The sequence below is a fragment of the Gopherus flavomarginatus genome, chromosome 15 (assembly GCF_025201925.1).
Source record: "Gopherus flavomarginatus isolate rGopFla2 chromosome 15, rGopFla2.mat.asm, whole genome shotgun sequence".
Taxonomy (NCBI): Eukaryota; Metazoa; Chordata; order Testudines; family Testudinidae; genus Gopherus; species Gopherus flavomarginatus.
Window position 1 is genome coordinate 28,347,516 of NC_066631.1, and position 14,681 is coordinate 28,362,196.

Below are 14,681 nucleotides of genomic sequence, written 5' to 3' on the forward strand. Positions count from 1 at the left end.
GAACAATGGTGTAAATATTACAGTAGTGCTCAAACCCAAAGTAACTCCACTGAATAAAGAGTAATCATATGTTAGCAATAAATTACCCAATTAAATTTAAGACCTTTTTGATGTGTGGAAGGTATTATATTCAGAATGATTCTTGACTACCCTGTGACTGATGGTGTGATACATTTCTAACACAGAACGTGGGGGTGCCAAAAATACTTTTTTTTTAACTATTAATTATCAATGTGTTGTAGAATACTCTTTTAGTATTAATTAACAATGATGTGTTGTAGAATGTGCACTTCACAACATACAGCTCTGTGGTGAAGATGGTATTAAAACACGTTTTAATACAAAACAGCCATCCAGCCCACAAGCCTAGAGCATGAAATGAATGAACCAGCAAAATCAGAAGAGGTCCAAAATGATTATCAGAGAAACATAGAAGTTAATGACAGAAAAGCCATCACTCATCTCTCCAGTTAGATGTAAGCCAGTCACTAGAATTTGTTTTGTCCATCAGTTAGATTATAAACTCCTTGGGGCAGGGGTCTGACTTTCTGGGAAGCACCCTTTATACTGGTGGGTGCCATAAAATAATTTCTAACAATAAAATCCATCTGATATCCCATCTTGGCCAATCTCAATCAGTACATGATTGCATCCTACAGTATATTTCTCCACTGCCTAGTTTATTTCAGTTTCAACAACTCAAGGTGATGCTGCCATCTCTTTAAGGGAGACCAGTCTCTGTTTATACACTGCAACTGATAAAACTTCTGTAGATACATGAAAGAGTCTGCAAACCCTACAGGGGACTCATGCAGCTATATTCTCAGGCCCTCTTTATCCTCAGTCACATCTTGTAGGCTGTTCACCTTCAACCAGACATGGAAGAAGACAACAAAATGATGTTTGAAACATTCCACTGCAGCAGGTGTTTCAGAGGCTATGGCCAAAACACTTTTCTTCTTCCCAGTTTAGGAGCCTGAATTTCCTATCATACTACAGAAGTCTGTCAGTATTTCAGTGCTCCAGAATCGAGCAAAGCAGGGCCTTTAGCTGGCCCCTGGCTTTGTGCTATGTGATAGCACCCTTCAAAACCTCATCCAATAGCTATCCCAGGTGTTTTACAAGCATTAGCAAAAAGACAAGGCCTATAGCTGAAGTCTAGGCTGAAATAGTAAATCAGCAATATGGTCATTCAAGTGCTACAGCTGCATGTGTTCAGCTGATCCTAACTCTATCCCACAATGCAATGCTTTGATTTTGGAGGTTGCTCCAAAGCCTCTGCTCTCACCAAATATACTAGGCGAGCAGTCGGATTTTTTTCCGCTTTCTCCAGCTGGCAACTAAGGCTCCAGTGCTGCAGTTGAATAACCTGTGGATGTGCAGCGGCCTGCCATTTTGCACCCAGTTGCTGGATAGGGGTCTTGGTTTTGGGGCTACTTGCCCTTTGACTGTAACCAGCAGAAACCAGCTGAAAGATTCTAATGGAATTTCCTCTGGCGGAGGAAGAGTAGCTGGAGTGACTGCCAAAGAACAGTGGATTCTGGGTATAGTGAAAAAGCCAAGAAAGTTTACTCAAGGTTGTTTGGATCTGACAAGTCAGGCATTTGCTTTAACTAAAAACATGTTTTCTCTGCCATAATTTGTGGAAATTTGGCTTGGAACCAAGCATTGTCTGTCTATTTGCATCTTTATGAATTACCAGTGCCAGTTAACTACCACATAGTTAAAAGAAAGTCAGAAACCTTCCACCCCTAGACTAACCCTTGGAGCTGGTATGGTCTAGTGCATAGAGCACAGACCTGGAGCCAAGAGTGCCTGTGCTCTAATCCTGACATTGACGTGCGGCATTGCCTTGGACATGTCTCTTAGCTACTCTGTGCCTGGGTTTCCACACCTATAAAGTGGAGACTAGACTTCCCTACCTTTCAGGATGTTGTGAGGATACATTAGTTTGTACAGTGTTTTGAATGTAAAAAGTCCTGATACTATATAAATAAGATAGCAATGACATAGCTTGTGTGTGTGTGTTTGTGCTGCACTGCCCCATGCTGGATAGAATCAGAACTGCTCACCTGTGTGTCACTGGTGCTATATTGCTGCCAGTGAACGGTGAGTCTCCTTTAGCCCAAACAGAAGGGGCCTTTGATTGTGGAAGTGAAATGTGTAGGAAAAAGAGGTGCTAAGGTAACAATGATGGGACAGCATAAGAACCTAGCTACGTATCCCACAGCTGCAGTAAAGTTCAGCATATGGATAACAGTGAAGTTATAGTTAACTCTGGATTTACTACAGGTTTTGGGGGGGAAAAACAAGAAATTCACAGTTCTCGAAAGTCTTTTCTCCCTCTTAAGGGATAGTACGAATTAGAGATGAAATGTTATCCTTATATGTGTATTTACTTATTCCTATTAGCTTGTATCCACTCTTTTAATGCACTTCCCACTAAACATTTATTAGGATGGTAACGTGGCAAATGCCAGCAATCTAGTGGTTAGCATTACTACATGCAGGAAGGTTTGGAGTTTCTTGGTCTAGAAATGGTCCAGTTCAATGATGGCTTTTCTCCTGTGGTTAAAATGAGTCAGAGTCTGACGCCCAGCTCCAGGCCCGAGCACAGATGCTGAGAAGGACAGACAGTGAGTGCCAATGATGGCTTTTGGGGGAGCATGAAGACCTGTCAGCACTGGCACTGACAACCGGCCTTACTCCAGTGGTGAATACTGCAAACAGAATTGAACCTGGCTCAGACTTTTCTGAGAATCTACATCCTAGGTAACCTGGGGCCAAATCCTGAGGTCCTTACTTGGGAAAAACTCCCATGGAATAGAATTCCCACCACCTCAGTGGGAACCCAAGAATTTAGCTTTTAGACTAAGAGCTCCTGAAAGCAGGGGCTAACTCAGGGATTCTCAGACTTTTGTACTGGTGACCCGTTTCTCATAGCAAGCCTCTGAGTGTGACCCCCCCCTTATACATTAAAAACACTTTTTTATATATTTAACACCTTTATAAATGCTGGAGGCAAAGCGAGGTTTGGGGTGGATGCTGACAGCTCATGACCCCCCACCCCAAGTAATAACCTCACAACCCCGAGAGGTCCCGACCTCCAGGTTGAGAACCCCTGGGCTAACTTATCCGTCTGTAAAGCACCATGTGCAGCCCTGGGGCTGTATAATGAATGATCACATTACAGTCATCAGAGGAACCAGACTCTACATCAATGTATTTGTTATAGAACTTAGTGAGACAACACATGGGATACAACAGCAAGAGACAACACAGGCCAGGGGCATGCATGATTTTGGAGGTTTGCCCTTTGTAGCTGCCCAGATGTGTTTAACCTCACTGCTAATGAAAACAGAGAAATCAGCTTTCATCCCCAGGGCATCTGCAGCTTGGTCACTGTAAGGCGATGTGGCAGTTTTGTTTGCTAAGTCTCTCTAGCCTGCATCTCCAGGCTGAGAGTACTTAGTTTGTGGTGGAGCTTACATGTGTTCTTTCTCTCTCATGTTCCTGAATAAAGTCATCAGGATTGAAAGTACAGGTTTGATCTTGGTTTATGAAAGACAGAGCAGCTACTATAGAGCAGTAGCAGCCCTGGACACGTTCTGTTTGTGCCATAACGTGCTCCCATTCCTCTTAGTTGTGAGCACCTTGGCAGAAGGTAGCCTCAACTCAACCAGTGTTTTGGTGGAAAGGTTTCTGTGAAACTCCTACTGTTACCTGTGTAACTTAGTCTTAAATTTCTCTCTCCCTTTGGTTCAAAGTCTGTCTCCCTGCAGGACTGATCCATAACTAATGAAGCCTGTTCCCACCTCTACATGCACCCTGTAAGAACTAATATAACAGCTCTGCGAATACATGGATTTAAAATATCTAATCTAAAAAAAGGATTTGGATTTTTTTTTTTAATCCATGAACTTTTTTTTTTTAATTTTCCCTGCAGCATTCTAAGCCTCAACACTGGAGTTCTGTGTTAATGCAAGTCCCTTAAATGTCTCTGTGACCATCTATAAAATGTGAACAATAGTACTGTCGGGAGAGAAGTTCCCACAGTTGGGGAAGGCGGTGCTGGGTACCCGTCCACATACCTCTGCACAAGTACCAACCCTTTTCCCTAGAGGATTGTTAGACCTCTGGACCAAGTACTCCACTTAACCACAGAACAATCCCTGTATCTAGCTCAGATAGTGCTAGGAGTAACCCCAGGGAAGGATCTCCAGCAGGGGTTACACAAGCTCCTTTTCCCCTTGGTACAGCGTATATCATACAGCCCCCTATGCCCTCCTAGGTAAGCACTTGCTCTCTATTTTGAACTGATCCATGGCCCCCTACCTGCCTGGCACTCTGGAGCCACGGTGCGCTGTACACTCAGATGGTGGGGTCTTGACAACTGGTCTCAGCTGTCCTGTTGGCTCCAGGCTGTGCGGCCTACATTGCTCCCTCTCTGCAGTGGCCATGGCAGGTCTTGATTTCTCTCTCCAAAACCAAAATCCCCTCCAGCTGCATGCAGTCCTGCTTTCCAGCCCTGCCCTGTCTGCTCATTCGTCCAGAGTCTCCCAGGTGGTCTGTAGCCAAGCCCTTGGCCTTGGTTGGGAGTGATGGTGCTTCCCCCAGCCAATGAGGCTTGAGACTTCTATGGCCAATAGTCTGTTCCTGTTCCAGAGTGGGGTTTGCCTACTGCAGTAGGAGTTGGGCATTTGATAGCCAATCACTCACAGCCACCTCACTCCCACAATTGTCCATGCCAGTTTTCCCTGGAAGAGAGGGTCTCTACCCAGTCCCACACTCCCATCCCCTAAACATGCTTGTCCTCAGGTCACCATCTGTAAAATGGAGATAACAGAACTTACGTCACAGGTACAGGAACTAGGAGTGTTGGGAGTGCAGTATCCCCTGGCTTGAAGAGGTGTCCATCATATCCAGGGTTTACAGTTTGGGTCAATGGCTCCCAGCTCCCCCACTATACAAATTGTTCCAGCAGCCCTGCTCACGGGGTGTTTTGGGGATAATTAGCTAATGTCTGTAAGCTGTTTGAAGACATGATGCTCTGTAGAAGTGCTACATGTCACTATTACAAATGGATTACAGGCCAAAGCCTGTTCACCTGCCTCATGCGAAGAGCCCTCTTGACTTAAATGGGGTTACTCATTTAAGTACTGTCAGCTGAACATGATTTGGTCTTTGGAGCAGAAATTAAACAATTTAGTCTGTTCATTCTCAAAGCCGAGTGAAACACAAAAAGTAAACAAACAGCATCAATGATGAAAATTAAATTATGTTTTCAGAGTAATTTCGGTGTTAATTTAAAGCAAAGAAATATAGTTTATAAAAACATGATGTAACTTCAATGGGTTTACAGGGCACAGTGATTTTTAACCTGAAAGTGTGATTGGCATTTAGCTGCCAGAGTTGGACTTCTTTGCATTATTGCATGGAGGTAGAAGGGCATGATTTATAAATAGTCACCTTGGCTTTATTGTTCAATTGTAATTACAAATAGCTGATAATCACTGAGGTAAGAAAAACATCCTCTAGTCATCTACCCTTATGAGAACTGTCTTTAAGGAGCTGTAAAGGATCTTCGATATACAATTCCCATCAAATCCTGGAGATGTTTCATAAGGAAAAGACTGCACTAAATGGCTTACAAAGGTAAAATAATCCATTACAAATTCATAAAAAACTATAAAATAAATAATGATCTTCAGTGAAAACAGCTGATCTCCAGCTAGATGTGCTCAGGCTTTTCCAGCCTAACTCTGCATGTGTTACTGACAAAACAGTTCAGAACAAGAAAATCAGCAGAATAGCTCTGGCTGATGTCTTACAGACATGACCAAGCCAGGGCTGCAGGGCAACATGCTGCCCACTCCTTCTGGGCAGGGAATTGTCACAATGCCGTGGATGTAGCTACAGCTGCTGCCTGGGTGCTGGTGGGGAACGTGCTGGCATAATACTTCTTCTGGGAACGTAAGAGAGGTGTCTGTGTGTCGATGTCACGGCAAGCATTGCGTTTCATGCAGCGGAACGTGTGCTGGGTCCACCCATAAACGAGGCAGTTTAGGAGCCCCTGGGAAGCTGCTGTTAGAGCCTAGGAGAGAACTCAGAGCATAAATGTCTCTTTCCACATAGCATAGGATATAACCCTGCCCTACATAGCTTCCTGCACATTGGGTTTTGTTAACTTCTAATCCCTAGGTTTCACCATGGCCACTAGGTCAGGGTCTGTACTAGACTCAGAGCTGCAGTTCTGTTACTGGATTCAGTTAACCCATAGAAGGATACATTTCCAAGGAAAAGCAGCATTTCCCTGAAACTGGAATGAATCAAGAGCCCTATCAGGGCTTAATCACAGAGATTCTGATCCAAAGCCCATTGAAGTCAGTGGGAGAAGTCCCACTGACTTGAGCAGGCTTCGGATCATGCTTCAAATTGCTTCAGCACACGGACACAGACCTTTTGGAATCTGTGCAGGATCCTTCCACCTGTCCTGTTTTCAAAGTGCCCTCAAAGACTGTGACCACAACCTGGGTGGGCACAAACAGGTAGGTAGAAGCTCCATTCCACAGCACATGCTTATTGGCAACCACCCTGGAGTTTATGTGCCACTGTCGAGGCCAGTTTCAAAATCTGCCTGTAGCCGTTCCACTTTGAGCACGCACCAAACTCAGTGGAATCGAGTTTGTTCGGTGCTTATATGAGGAAACCACAGGCTGCTGCAGGAAATGATATTTATGATTCAGTAGCTGGCCCTCTTCCCTCTGAGGCAGTATTGTCCCCTGTGTGGTGCAAGGGGAATGTGGTGCTGCTGGAGTTGCTATCTTCTGAGTGAGATGCCAAACCAAGGCCCTGACCACTCATGGTTATAAACCCCCCCACTGGTTCTTTTCACAAAAGGATGATTATTAACCCTGATGTCCTGGCCAAATGTCAGGGTAATCATTTTGTCTCCTTTCATTTTCTCTGCTCTTTCAGTTGGAGACAGGATTCTTCATGTCTTCCTGGCCTCAACTGCAGTGTGGTGATGTTCTGAGCTAGGAAACAGCTACTGGGAAGCTGCCATTCAGTGGGAGGGGAAATGATCCCTGGGTATAGTTTGTATATCAGAGTGACGTTTGCAAAATGCTTTGGGGAATCCTAAGGGGAAGAAAAGCACTACAGAAATGTAAGCTAATTAATATCTGACCCTAAGAGATTCAACAGTTTGCACATTTGTCTGTTTATAAAACTGTGCCTCCATTTTTCTTTGAATTTTTGATCTGTCTACATCCCAGTGTGACAGATGAATTTTGGAATTTTTTAGTGCCCAGTGCTAACTGCAGCTTCAGTGGCATCCAGAGATGGCCTTCCAAGAAAACTCCTGGCTAACAGTGTCACAAACCAAGGTTATGCATTCAGGTCCTGTAGAAACCCAAACAGCAGTATTCAAGGGGACCCAAATAAAGTTCTTTATCTCAGAGTCTGCATTTGACCTATTCCACCAGGGTTTTTAATGCCTTAGGATTCCATTTATGGTCCAGAATAACATAAGATCTGATCTTCTCACAGTGTTTCCAGCACCTAGAAGCCCTAATAGGGTGAGGAGACTAGCTCTTACTTATTTTCATTCTTGTGACCTTAAAAAGCATGTAAAAAACAAACATAAGGACAACTACAAAGAGCCTTCCTCTATTCCATCCATAAATCAGACGCAAGCTCATCTAGGCACTGTTTGTGTGGGTGGAAGCAGGCTGTACGTTTCCAGTTGGAGTACAGAACCAAAACAAAGCTCACATGACTGACAAAGGAGAGAAAACAAGTTCTAATAAGCAATTTCAGCCTGCAGGGTTTTACCTGTAGAATATAAAGAGCCATGCAGATTCTGCTGTTCACTGAAACAGTCAACTTCACTGTTCCGAGGAGGACGGCTGTGAAAAGGGATTGATAAAATGATATTGATTTAGCTTTCATTCTTTCCAGTTACTATTACTACCTCTTTCCCTATACCAGAATATGAGGTTTAGAACCTGGCAGAAGTAACCTAGCTCTCTACTAACCTGGGCCCCAACAACAGAAGAAAGCGATAGGGTAGAAAACCACTCGTTGTTCCACTATCTTTATCATTGCCCACTGTTGATCACCCAGGAATCCTGTTGAGTTTATGAACCTTTTGTATAAAGCTCGGGCTTGGATGAGAAGAACCTAGAAAAGAAAATGCATTTCTTAATATACATGACTACTTAAATGCAACTGTTATGATTCAGTGTGTCTCACGTACTGGCTGATTTAAGAAGTATTAATCTAGAGCTTCAAAGCACTAGTGTACTGTTAATTGGTTGTTCTTCATGTGGTACTTATTTAATCTAAGAAATATCTGGAAAATAGAATCAGAGCCAGATCAGAGCAAAGGTCCATTTAGTCTGGTATCCTGCCTTCTGTAGTGGCCAGTAACACACTTCTGAAGACAGTATAATGGACAATTAATGTCATAACTCATCTATGAGAGAAGTTGTGGTTGATTTATGTTTTAATGCATGAAAGCTGATTCCAGTTATGATTTTTATTCTAGCTAGTGTGGCAGCAGATAATATAGCTGGACTCCAGGAAACAATCAATCACCCTTAACATGTTTTAAAACAAATTACCACTCTTTTGTATGAGATTCAAGATTGAAGTCCTAACCACTTGCAGTCATTAAATATCCTCTGGGGCAAGTGGTAACCCTGGCATCCTGACCCAATTCTAAATCATAAATTCTGCCTGTATTATCAGTTGGATTCAATATTCTTCTTCACTTCCTGCCTTATACTGTTGTATAATGTTGTGTGCTGTTAAAGAGTTGCTACCTTCCACCTCAGAGAAAGGGGCATTTCAGAGGTGGGTGGAAAAATTCCTGTGCCCACAAAGGGCTATGTTTTTTGGATGGAACTTCTACAGATATTCAGTGGGAAAGGGACAGTCATACACAAACTAAATAAAATATGCATTTATTTTAATAATTTATATTCTTCCCCTCACCCTGGCATCCAGGTACATCACACACAAAAACCAACATCTATTTGTAGCTACCCACAGAGGGAAGCAATACCACCCAGCCTTAGAGGAGAATAGGAGAAAGGAAGGAAAATGCCTTTATAATTCTGACCTGGTCAAGCAAAGGCCTGGCCCAAAATAATAAAAACAATGATGCCTAGTTCTTATATAGAGCCTTTCATCAGTAGATCTCAAAGAGCTTTACAAAGGACATCAGTATCACTATCCCATTTTATAGATGGAGAAACTGAGGCATGGAGAGGAAAAGTGGCAGTGCCCAGGTTCCTCTATTCAAGGGGATGAATCTAGGGACTGCTGAGATGATCCATCAGTGATTTTGAAGTGGCTTAGGGATCATCTCTGTATAAATGTCTATTACTATCATCCTTGCAACTCACTGTTTGATGGACAAGGACAATATTTCTTACCATAATGGCTATGAAGCTGATCAGAAAGGAGACCAGGAAGACTCCAACACCATAGAAATATATCACAGAACAAACAGAGCCACCATGGGTTTGCAGTTGGTCAGTGAGCATGGTTGTTTCCATGTGCATCAGGAGACACCTGCAGTCAGAAAGGGGACAGCCTGAGTGTTTACTTTTGTGACTCCTTTCATTAGTCCCAGAGGAAGCCGGGTGCTCTCAGAGGTGGCTTGCAGCTTACCCGTTTTTCTGGCTGAAGTTCTGGTAGCAATCACTGCTGTTGCCCAGACAAAACACAGGAACCATTAATAGGAAAGGGATGACACTGAGGGGAGAAAATGGCAATAGCTCAGTTACTATACTTGCCCTCTCTTCTGTCACTATGGAGAGGTCGTTTTGCTTTTTACGGAGAACAGCCTGAAACAGTATTTTTCTAGCACTCAAGTGTTATAGCCTACAGCTTCTGTGTGGCAAAAAGAATAGGCCAAGGGTAATGGAAGGAATTGTACCTGGTTAGCTGTTTTCAGAGTCTATTACTGATCATCTCAAAGGAACATTATCATCTCAACATACTACTGTTAGTATAAATAATGCTTTATGGTCTCAAAGAACTTTAGAACCACTAATTAATCCTTGTCAGATAGCTAAGGGACAACAGTAACAAATTCGTGGCAACCCAAGGTTTAGTGGCTGTCACCATGTTGCGTATCATGGCCACTTGAATTTCACGGTGACAGTGAAAATTCAACTTTGATCCTCTGAAGGGAGAATCTCCAGTAGCTGCTGGTAGCATGAGGCCAATGACACACAGGTTAGCAAAGTCCTGATTCCATGCACTGGAGGAAAGATGTGTGTATATATATATATACACACAAGCGCACACAATCTCATGTGTTTGTAAAAATTGGCTCATTGCAGTCTGAGTTATTATAGCTAACTTGAATGGAGATCAAACAATTTACAGCTGAGGATCTGGCTCTTTGAGTTTGGTAAGCCCAGAATACCATGATTACCAAGTTACAGGAAACACAGCCAAGTCTGAATAAGATTTGTTTCTAAATAAAGAATGGTTTGGGTCTAAAACACTCGAGTTTATTATAAACATCTAACACTGTCAGAGAGAACTAAAGCCTACCTGGACAAAATTGTTGCTATTCGGCCAATGCAATTTGCATGATCTAAAGCCTGTAAAGATGAAAAAGCTTAGTTAAACTATCATTCCTTATATTTCAGTGCAACCATCATTCAGTTACATTTCAGCCAGGCTCATCAAAACAGGAACTCTGAATAGCTCAGTGCACAAATTCTCAGTCGGGATACAATGCCAGCCTTGAGTAAGGTTGCCAATTTTTGTTCGGGCATATTCCTGGATGTTTCATTACATGACATAATCTTTAATTAAAGATTAATCTATAATTCTTGGAGACTCCAGGACAATCCTGGAGGGTTGGCAACCCTAGTCTTGAGGGATTACTGGAGGGAAAGTACCCAGATTACTAGTGTAAATGCAAAGGTCAACATTTTGGCTTGCTGAGAGCACTAGTCCCTCACAGCAACTCCTGCACTCCTCTCCAGGAATGAGTTCCACATAGCCATTTTCCTCCAGGAAAGCCACCCGAGGAGGGGGATACGACTGTGTGGCTGTCAGAGAAATCTGACTGCTCTGAAAAATGTTACAGAGAAAATGGGCCAAATTCAGAGGTCAGTGACATAAATAATGGGTTAAATTACACATAAATGGGCATCAATTGTACCAGTGAGTGTAAACTGAAGGGGAGAAATGGAAGGCAGGAGTGCACCAGGAAAAACCACAATCAGATGCAGGTATGATAGAGCTGAAGGGTGCTTTATTTTAAAGCTTCCTACATCTCCTGCCTTAGTTGTTTTCTCCTGCTACAGGCCCAGCCTTGCATCCTGCTGGCATGTAAACCACACCATCAAATACTCATTCCCTGAACTACATCATGGCCCCAGTGAAATCAAGGGGAATTTTGCTCGATCAACTGACTTACCAACACATGACTTTCCTGGCCCCTGAAGATTTGTCCCTCATGTGTCAGTTTCTCATGTTACATTAAGGAAAGGACAAGAAACATGGATGCATGTTTAGTCTTGATGCTCTCCTCCCTGGAAAGACTATGTGAATATGAGACTCTGGTGTTCCAGAGACAGCTATGGGTAAATGTTTACCAGATGCTGTAATAAATATTAGTGTGAGAACCCATGAAAAGAGCCAGAAAACAAATGAGAGCTGCTCATTGTATGTGGACTAACATTTTCCTCCTTTGGGGAATGAGTCAGTTTTTAATACTCAACATACTCTGAACCAAATTCCCCTTTATTCCCATGACTGGATACTTGCACAAAACAGAAGGGAGTTATAAATACTAAGACTCAGAGAACTTTATAAGATCAAAATACTTTAAACATTCATTAATCTCCATATCAGACCATACCAGATGCAGGTAAATATTTGAAATTAGACACTCCTGGCTCTCAGAACTGTGTTCAGATCACTAGGTCACACCTTTCTTTGGCCACGCTTACAAGATGTGGAGGGATTTTCCCAATGTGGGCTCCTGGCAAAGAACATTTTATTGAGTCAAACTGAAGGGTGCACAATGCACTGGGAGTGCATGATGCAATGGAAATTAACCTTGTGCAGCTGCTTCTTCCACCAATGTATTGAATGGCTTCTCCTCCAAAGCTAGAGGATTCCAGTTTTCAGAAGCTGGAAAAGTAACAGACTTCTGATGAGATCTTTGCATGTAGCTTATTTACTTTGTCCAGCATAACCTGTCACAGTCCTGCAGAAGTGTAATGAAGCTCTGAAGAGAAGCACGAACAATTGTGACTGTTGGAGACTCTGTGCACTGAGAGATGTATTGTGGGCGCTGGCACCAATTTGCCTTTAGGAAAGGGTAGAATTATCCCACTCTGCAAAAATATAACACAATCCTGTGCTGCAGTCATGGATCATCATTCCCATTTTATAGTTGAGAAAACTGAGGCACATAGCCATGAATACATTAGCACAGAGTGTGCTTTCCCCTTTAAGATCAGGAATTTAACTGGTATCACTACTTCCTCTTCCCCCATGACAGTCTGTGTCTCTGTATTCACTCCTTGCACACTATTATAATAATCTTTGTGCAAGTATGCCTTGTGCGCTATCATTGGAAAACTCATAACTCACTGGTCTGTAACATCCTTATAAAATATGTGTGGCAACACTGTATGTAAAGTTATAAGTTTTCACGGTATGGTGTTACTAAGGCTTTGTCTACACTAGCAGTGTACAAGGCACCCCAGGTCAGATTGCTGAGGTGACTCAGCTGTTCATCAGTCCAGAATGTGCCTTGGGAATGTCACATCCCCTGAGTCTGTCTTTTCCAGAAGCATGTAGGCAGGGAAAAAGGGACAAGATGGAGCTGTTGGGGTCAGTGGGCAAAAGAGGCCCTCAGGTTATCTCACCACTTTTGAGATGCTATGCGAGGTTCATAATATTCCTGAGGACAAGAAAGTCCCCACACTGATTGCAAAACTGTCTGGTAAAGCTTTAAATGTATTTAATGAAATGCCAAGTCAGCAAGCTTTGAAATATTCTGAATTTAGGAAAGCTGTTTTACATAGATTTCAAATTACTCCTGAAGTGGATAGGTTGAATTTTAGAAATCTGAAAAAGGGTACTGACACAAGTCATAGTGAATATGCTTATAAGATGTGTGGCCTACTGAGAAAATGAGAAAAGGGAAAAGGGGCTGAGGATTATGGCCAATTAGTTGATTTCTTTGCTCAAGAACATTTCTTAAGTATATGCAATGAAGATTTAAGGAATTGCCAGTAGGACAAACCTTTAAAATCTTTTTAGAAATGGCTAATGTGGCTGATGCATTTGTACAAACCCAGATTTCCAATGAGCACAAGCCACAGAAGGAATGGCCCAAATCCAGTGTAAAGGGGGATCCTGTTTTATCCCTGCGAAGGAGGAGGGTGGTTGGAAGCCTACGCCCTCAGCCTCCCTCCCTCCCACTCTCCCTAGAATTGTTCCCCTCCTGAAAATCCCCATCACAAAACTCCTGTGAAGTGGGAGGGTCCAAAAAGGTGTTTCCAGTGTAACTCCACTGAGCACCTGAGAAATCGGTGCCCTGACACTAAGCCCCATCCAACCCATGTTAATGCAGCTGTTCTTAACACAGGAGCGCCAGAGGCACTCCCAGGTCATACAATGAATTTTGTGAGGGCTGACTCAGAGGGGTAGATATGGAATTTATCAAGGTTGACAGGGTGAATAACATAGAGTGCATAGGGTGGAGAGACACTGGTGCACAGATTGCTCTGGCCAAGGAAAGCATGCTCCAGAAGATGGACATGTTACATAACCAAAAGGTGGAGCTTCTGGCAGTGGGTGGACATAAGATTCCTGTACCGTTAGCTAACGTGCATGTGGAATGGGAAGGTTTATAGAGGGTGATCTGACTGTAGGAGTGCTGGGTAGTATCCCTGTTGACTGTGCCCACCTAGTACCATGGGGAATTAATGTTGTTAGCACATTACTATCCTTTTTCTGGTCACTTTGGGGCACAGAGAACCTATGACAGGTTAAAGAAAAAATTGTTCTGGCCAGGAATACAGAATGATGTGAGGAATTATTAAAGGTCTTGTGGATTATGTGAGAAAAGGTAAAGACCTGCAGGACCCCAGAAATTTCCTTTATACACCTTGCCTGTAATACAAGAGGCATTTATGAGGGTAGCAATGGATGCTGTGGGCCCTATGTAGGGTTGCCAACTTTGGTTGGATGAATTCCTGGAGATTATAATCTTTAATTTAAAAATAATCTTTAAATCCGGGAGACTCCAGGACAATCCTGGTGGGATAGCTACCCTAGCCCTATGCAGAGGGAACACATATATCTTGGTGATGGTGGATTTTTCCACTAGTTATCCTGGAGCAGTAGCTCTGTCTAACATTGAGGCAGAATCTGTGGCAACTGTCCTTTTCACTATCCTTAGCAGAGTGGGTTTCCCTAAAGAGATTTTATCTGACCATGGGACATATTTCATGTCTCAGCTATTCAGTGAACTATGGAAATTATGTGGGGTGAAACAACAAAAAGCTGCCTCATATTACCCAGAAACCAGTGGGACCCTAAAATCCATGCTGGGAATGTATGCAAATAAAAGGATTCAAAATTAGGATGAATTATTACCATTTTTCCTGTTTGCTTATAGGGAGGTA

At 42.9% G+C, this 14,681-nt stretch overlaps 1 protein-coding gene across 3 annotated transcripts in view; it reads right to left on the reverse strand.

Annotated features, from left to right (window-relative positions):
• Window positions 1-5,262: 5,262 nt before the first annotated feature.
• Window positions 5,263-14,681, reverse strand: part of TMEM116 (transmembrane protein 116) — a 31,932-nt gene continuing 22,513 nt past the window's right edge. For all 3 annotated transcript variants that reach the window (XM_050924267.1, XM_050924266.1, XM_050924268.1), the window contains 6 exons: window positions 10,576-10,625; window positions 9,682-9,765; window positions 9,444-9,582; window positions 8,040-8,184; window positions 7,837-7,910; window positions 5,263-6,094 (listed from right to left, as the gene is read on the reverse strand). In XM_050924267.1, the coding sequence (XP_050780224.1) occupies window positions 5,894-6,094; window positions 7,837-7,910; window positions 8,040-8,184; window positions 9,444-9,582; window positions 9,682-9,765; window positions 10,576-10,625 (693 nt within the window). In that variant the 3' untranslated portion in view covers window positions 5,263-5,893. The remainder of the gene's footprint in view (window positions 6,095-7,836; window positions 7,911-8,039; window positions 8,185-9,443; window positions 9,583-9,681; window positions 9,766-10,575; window positions 10,626-14,681) is intronic.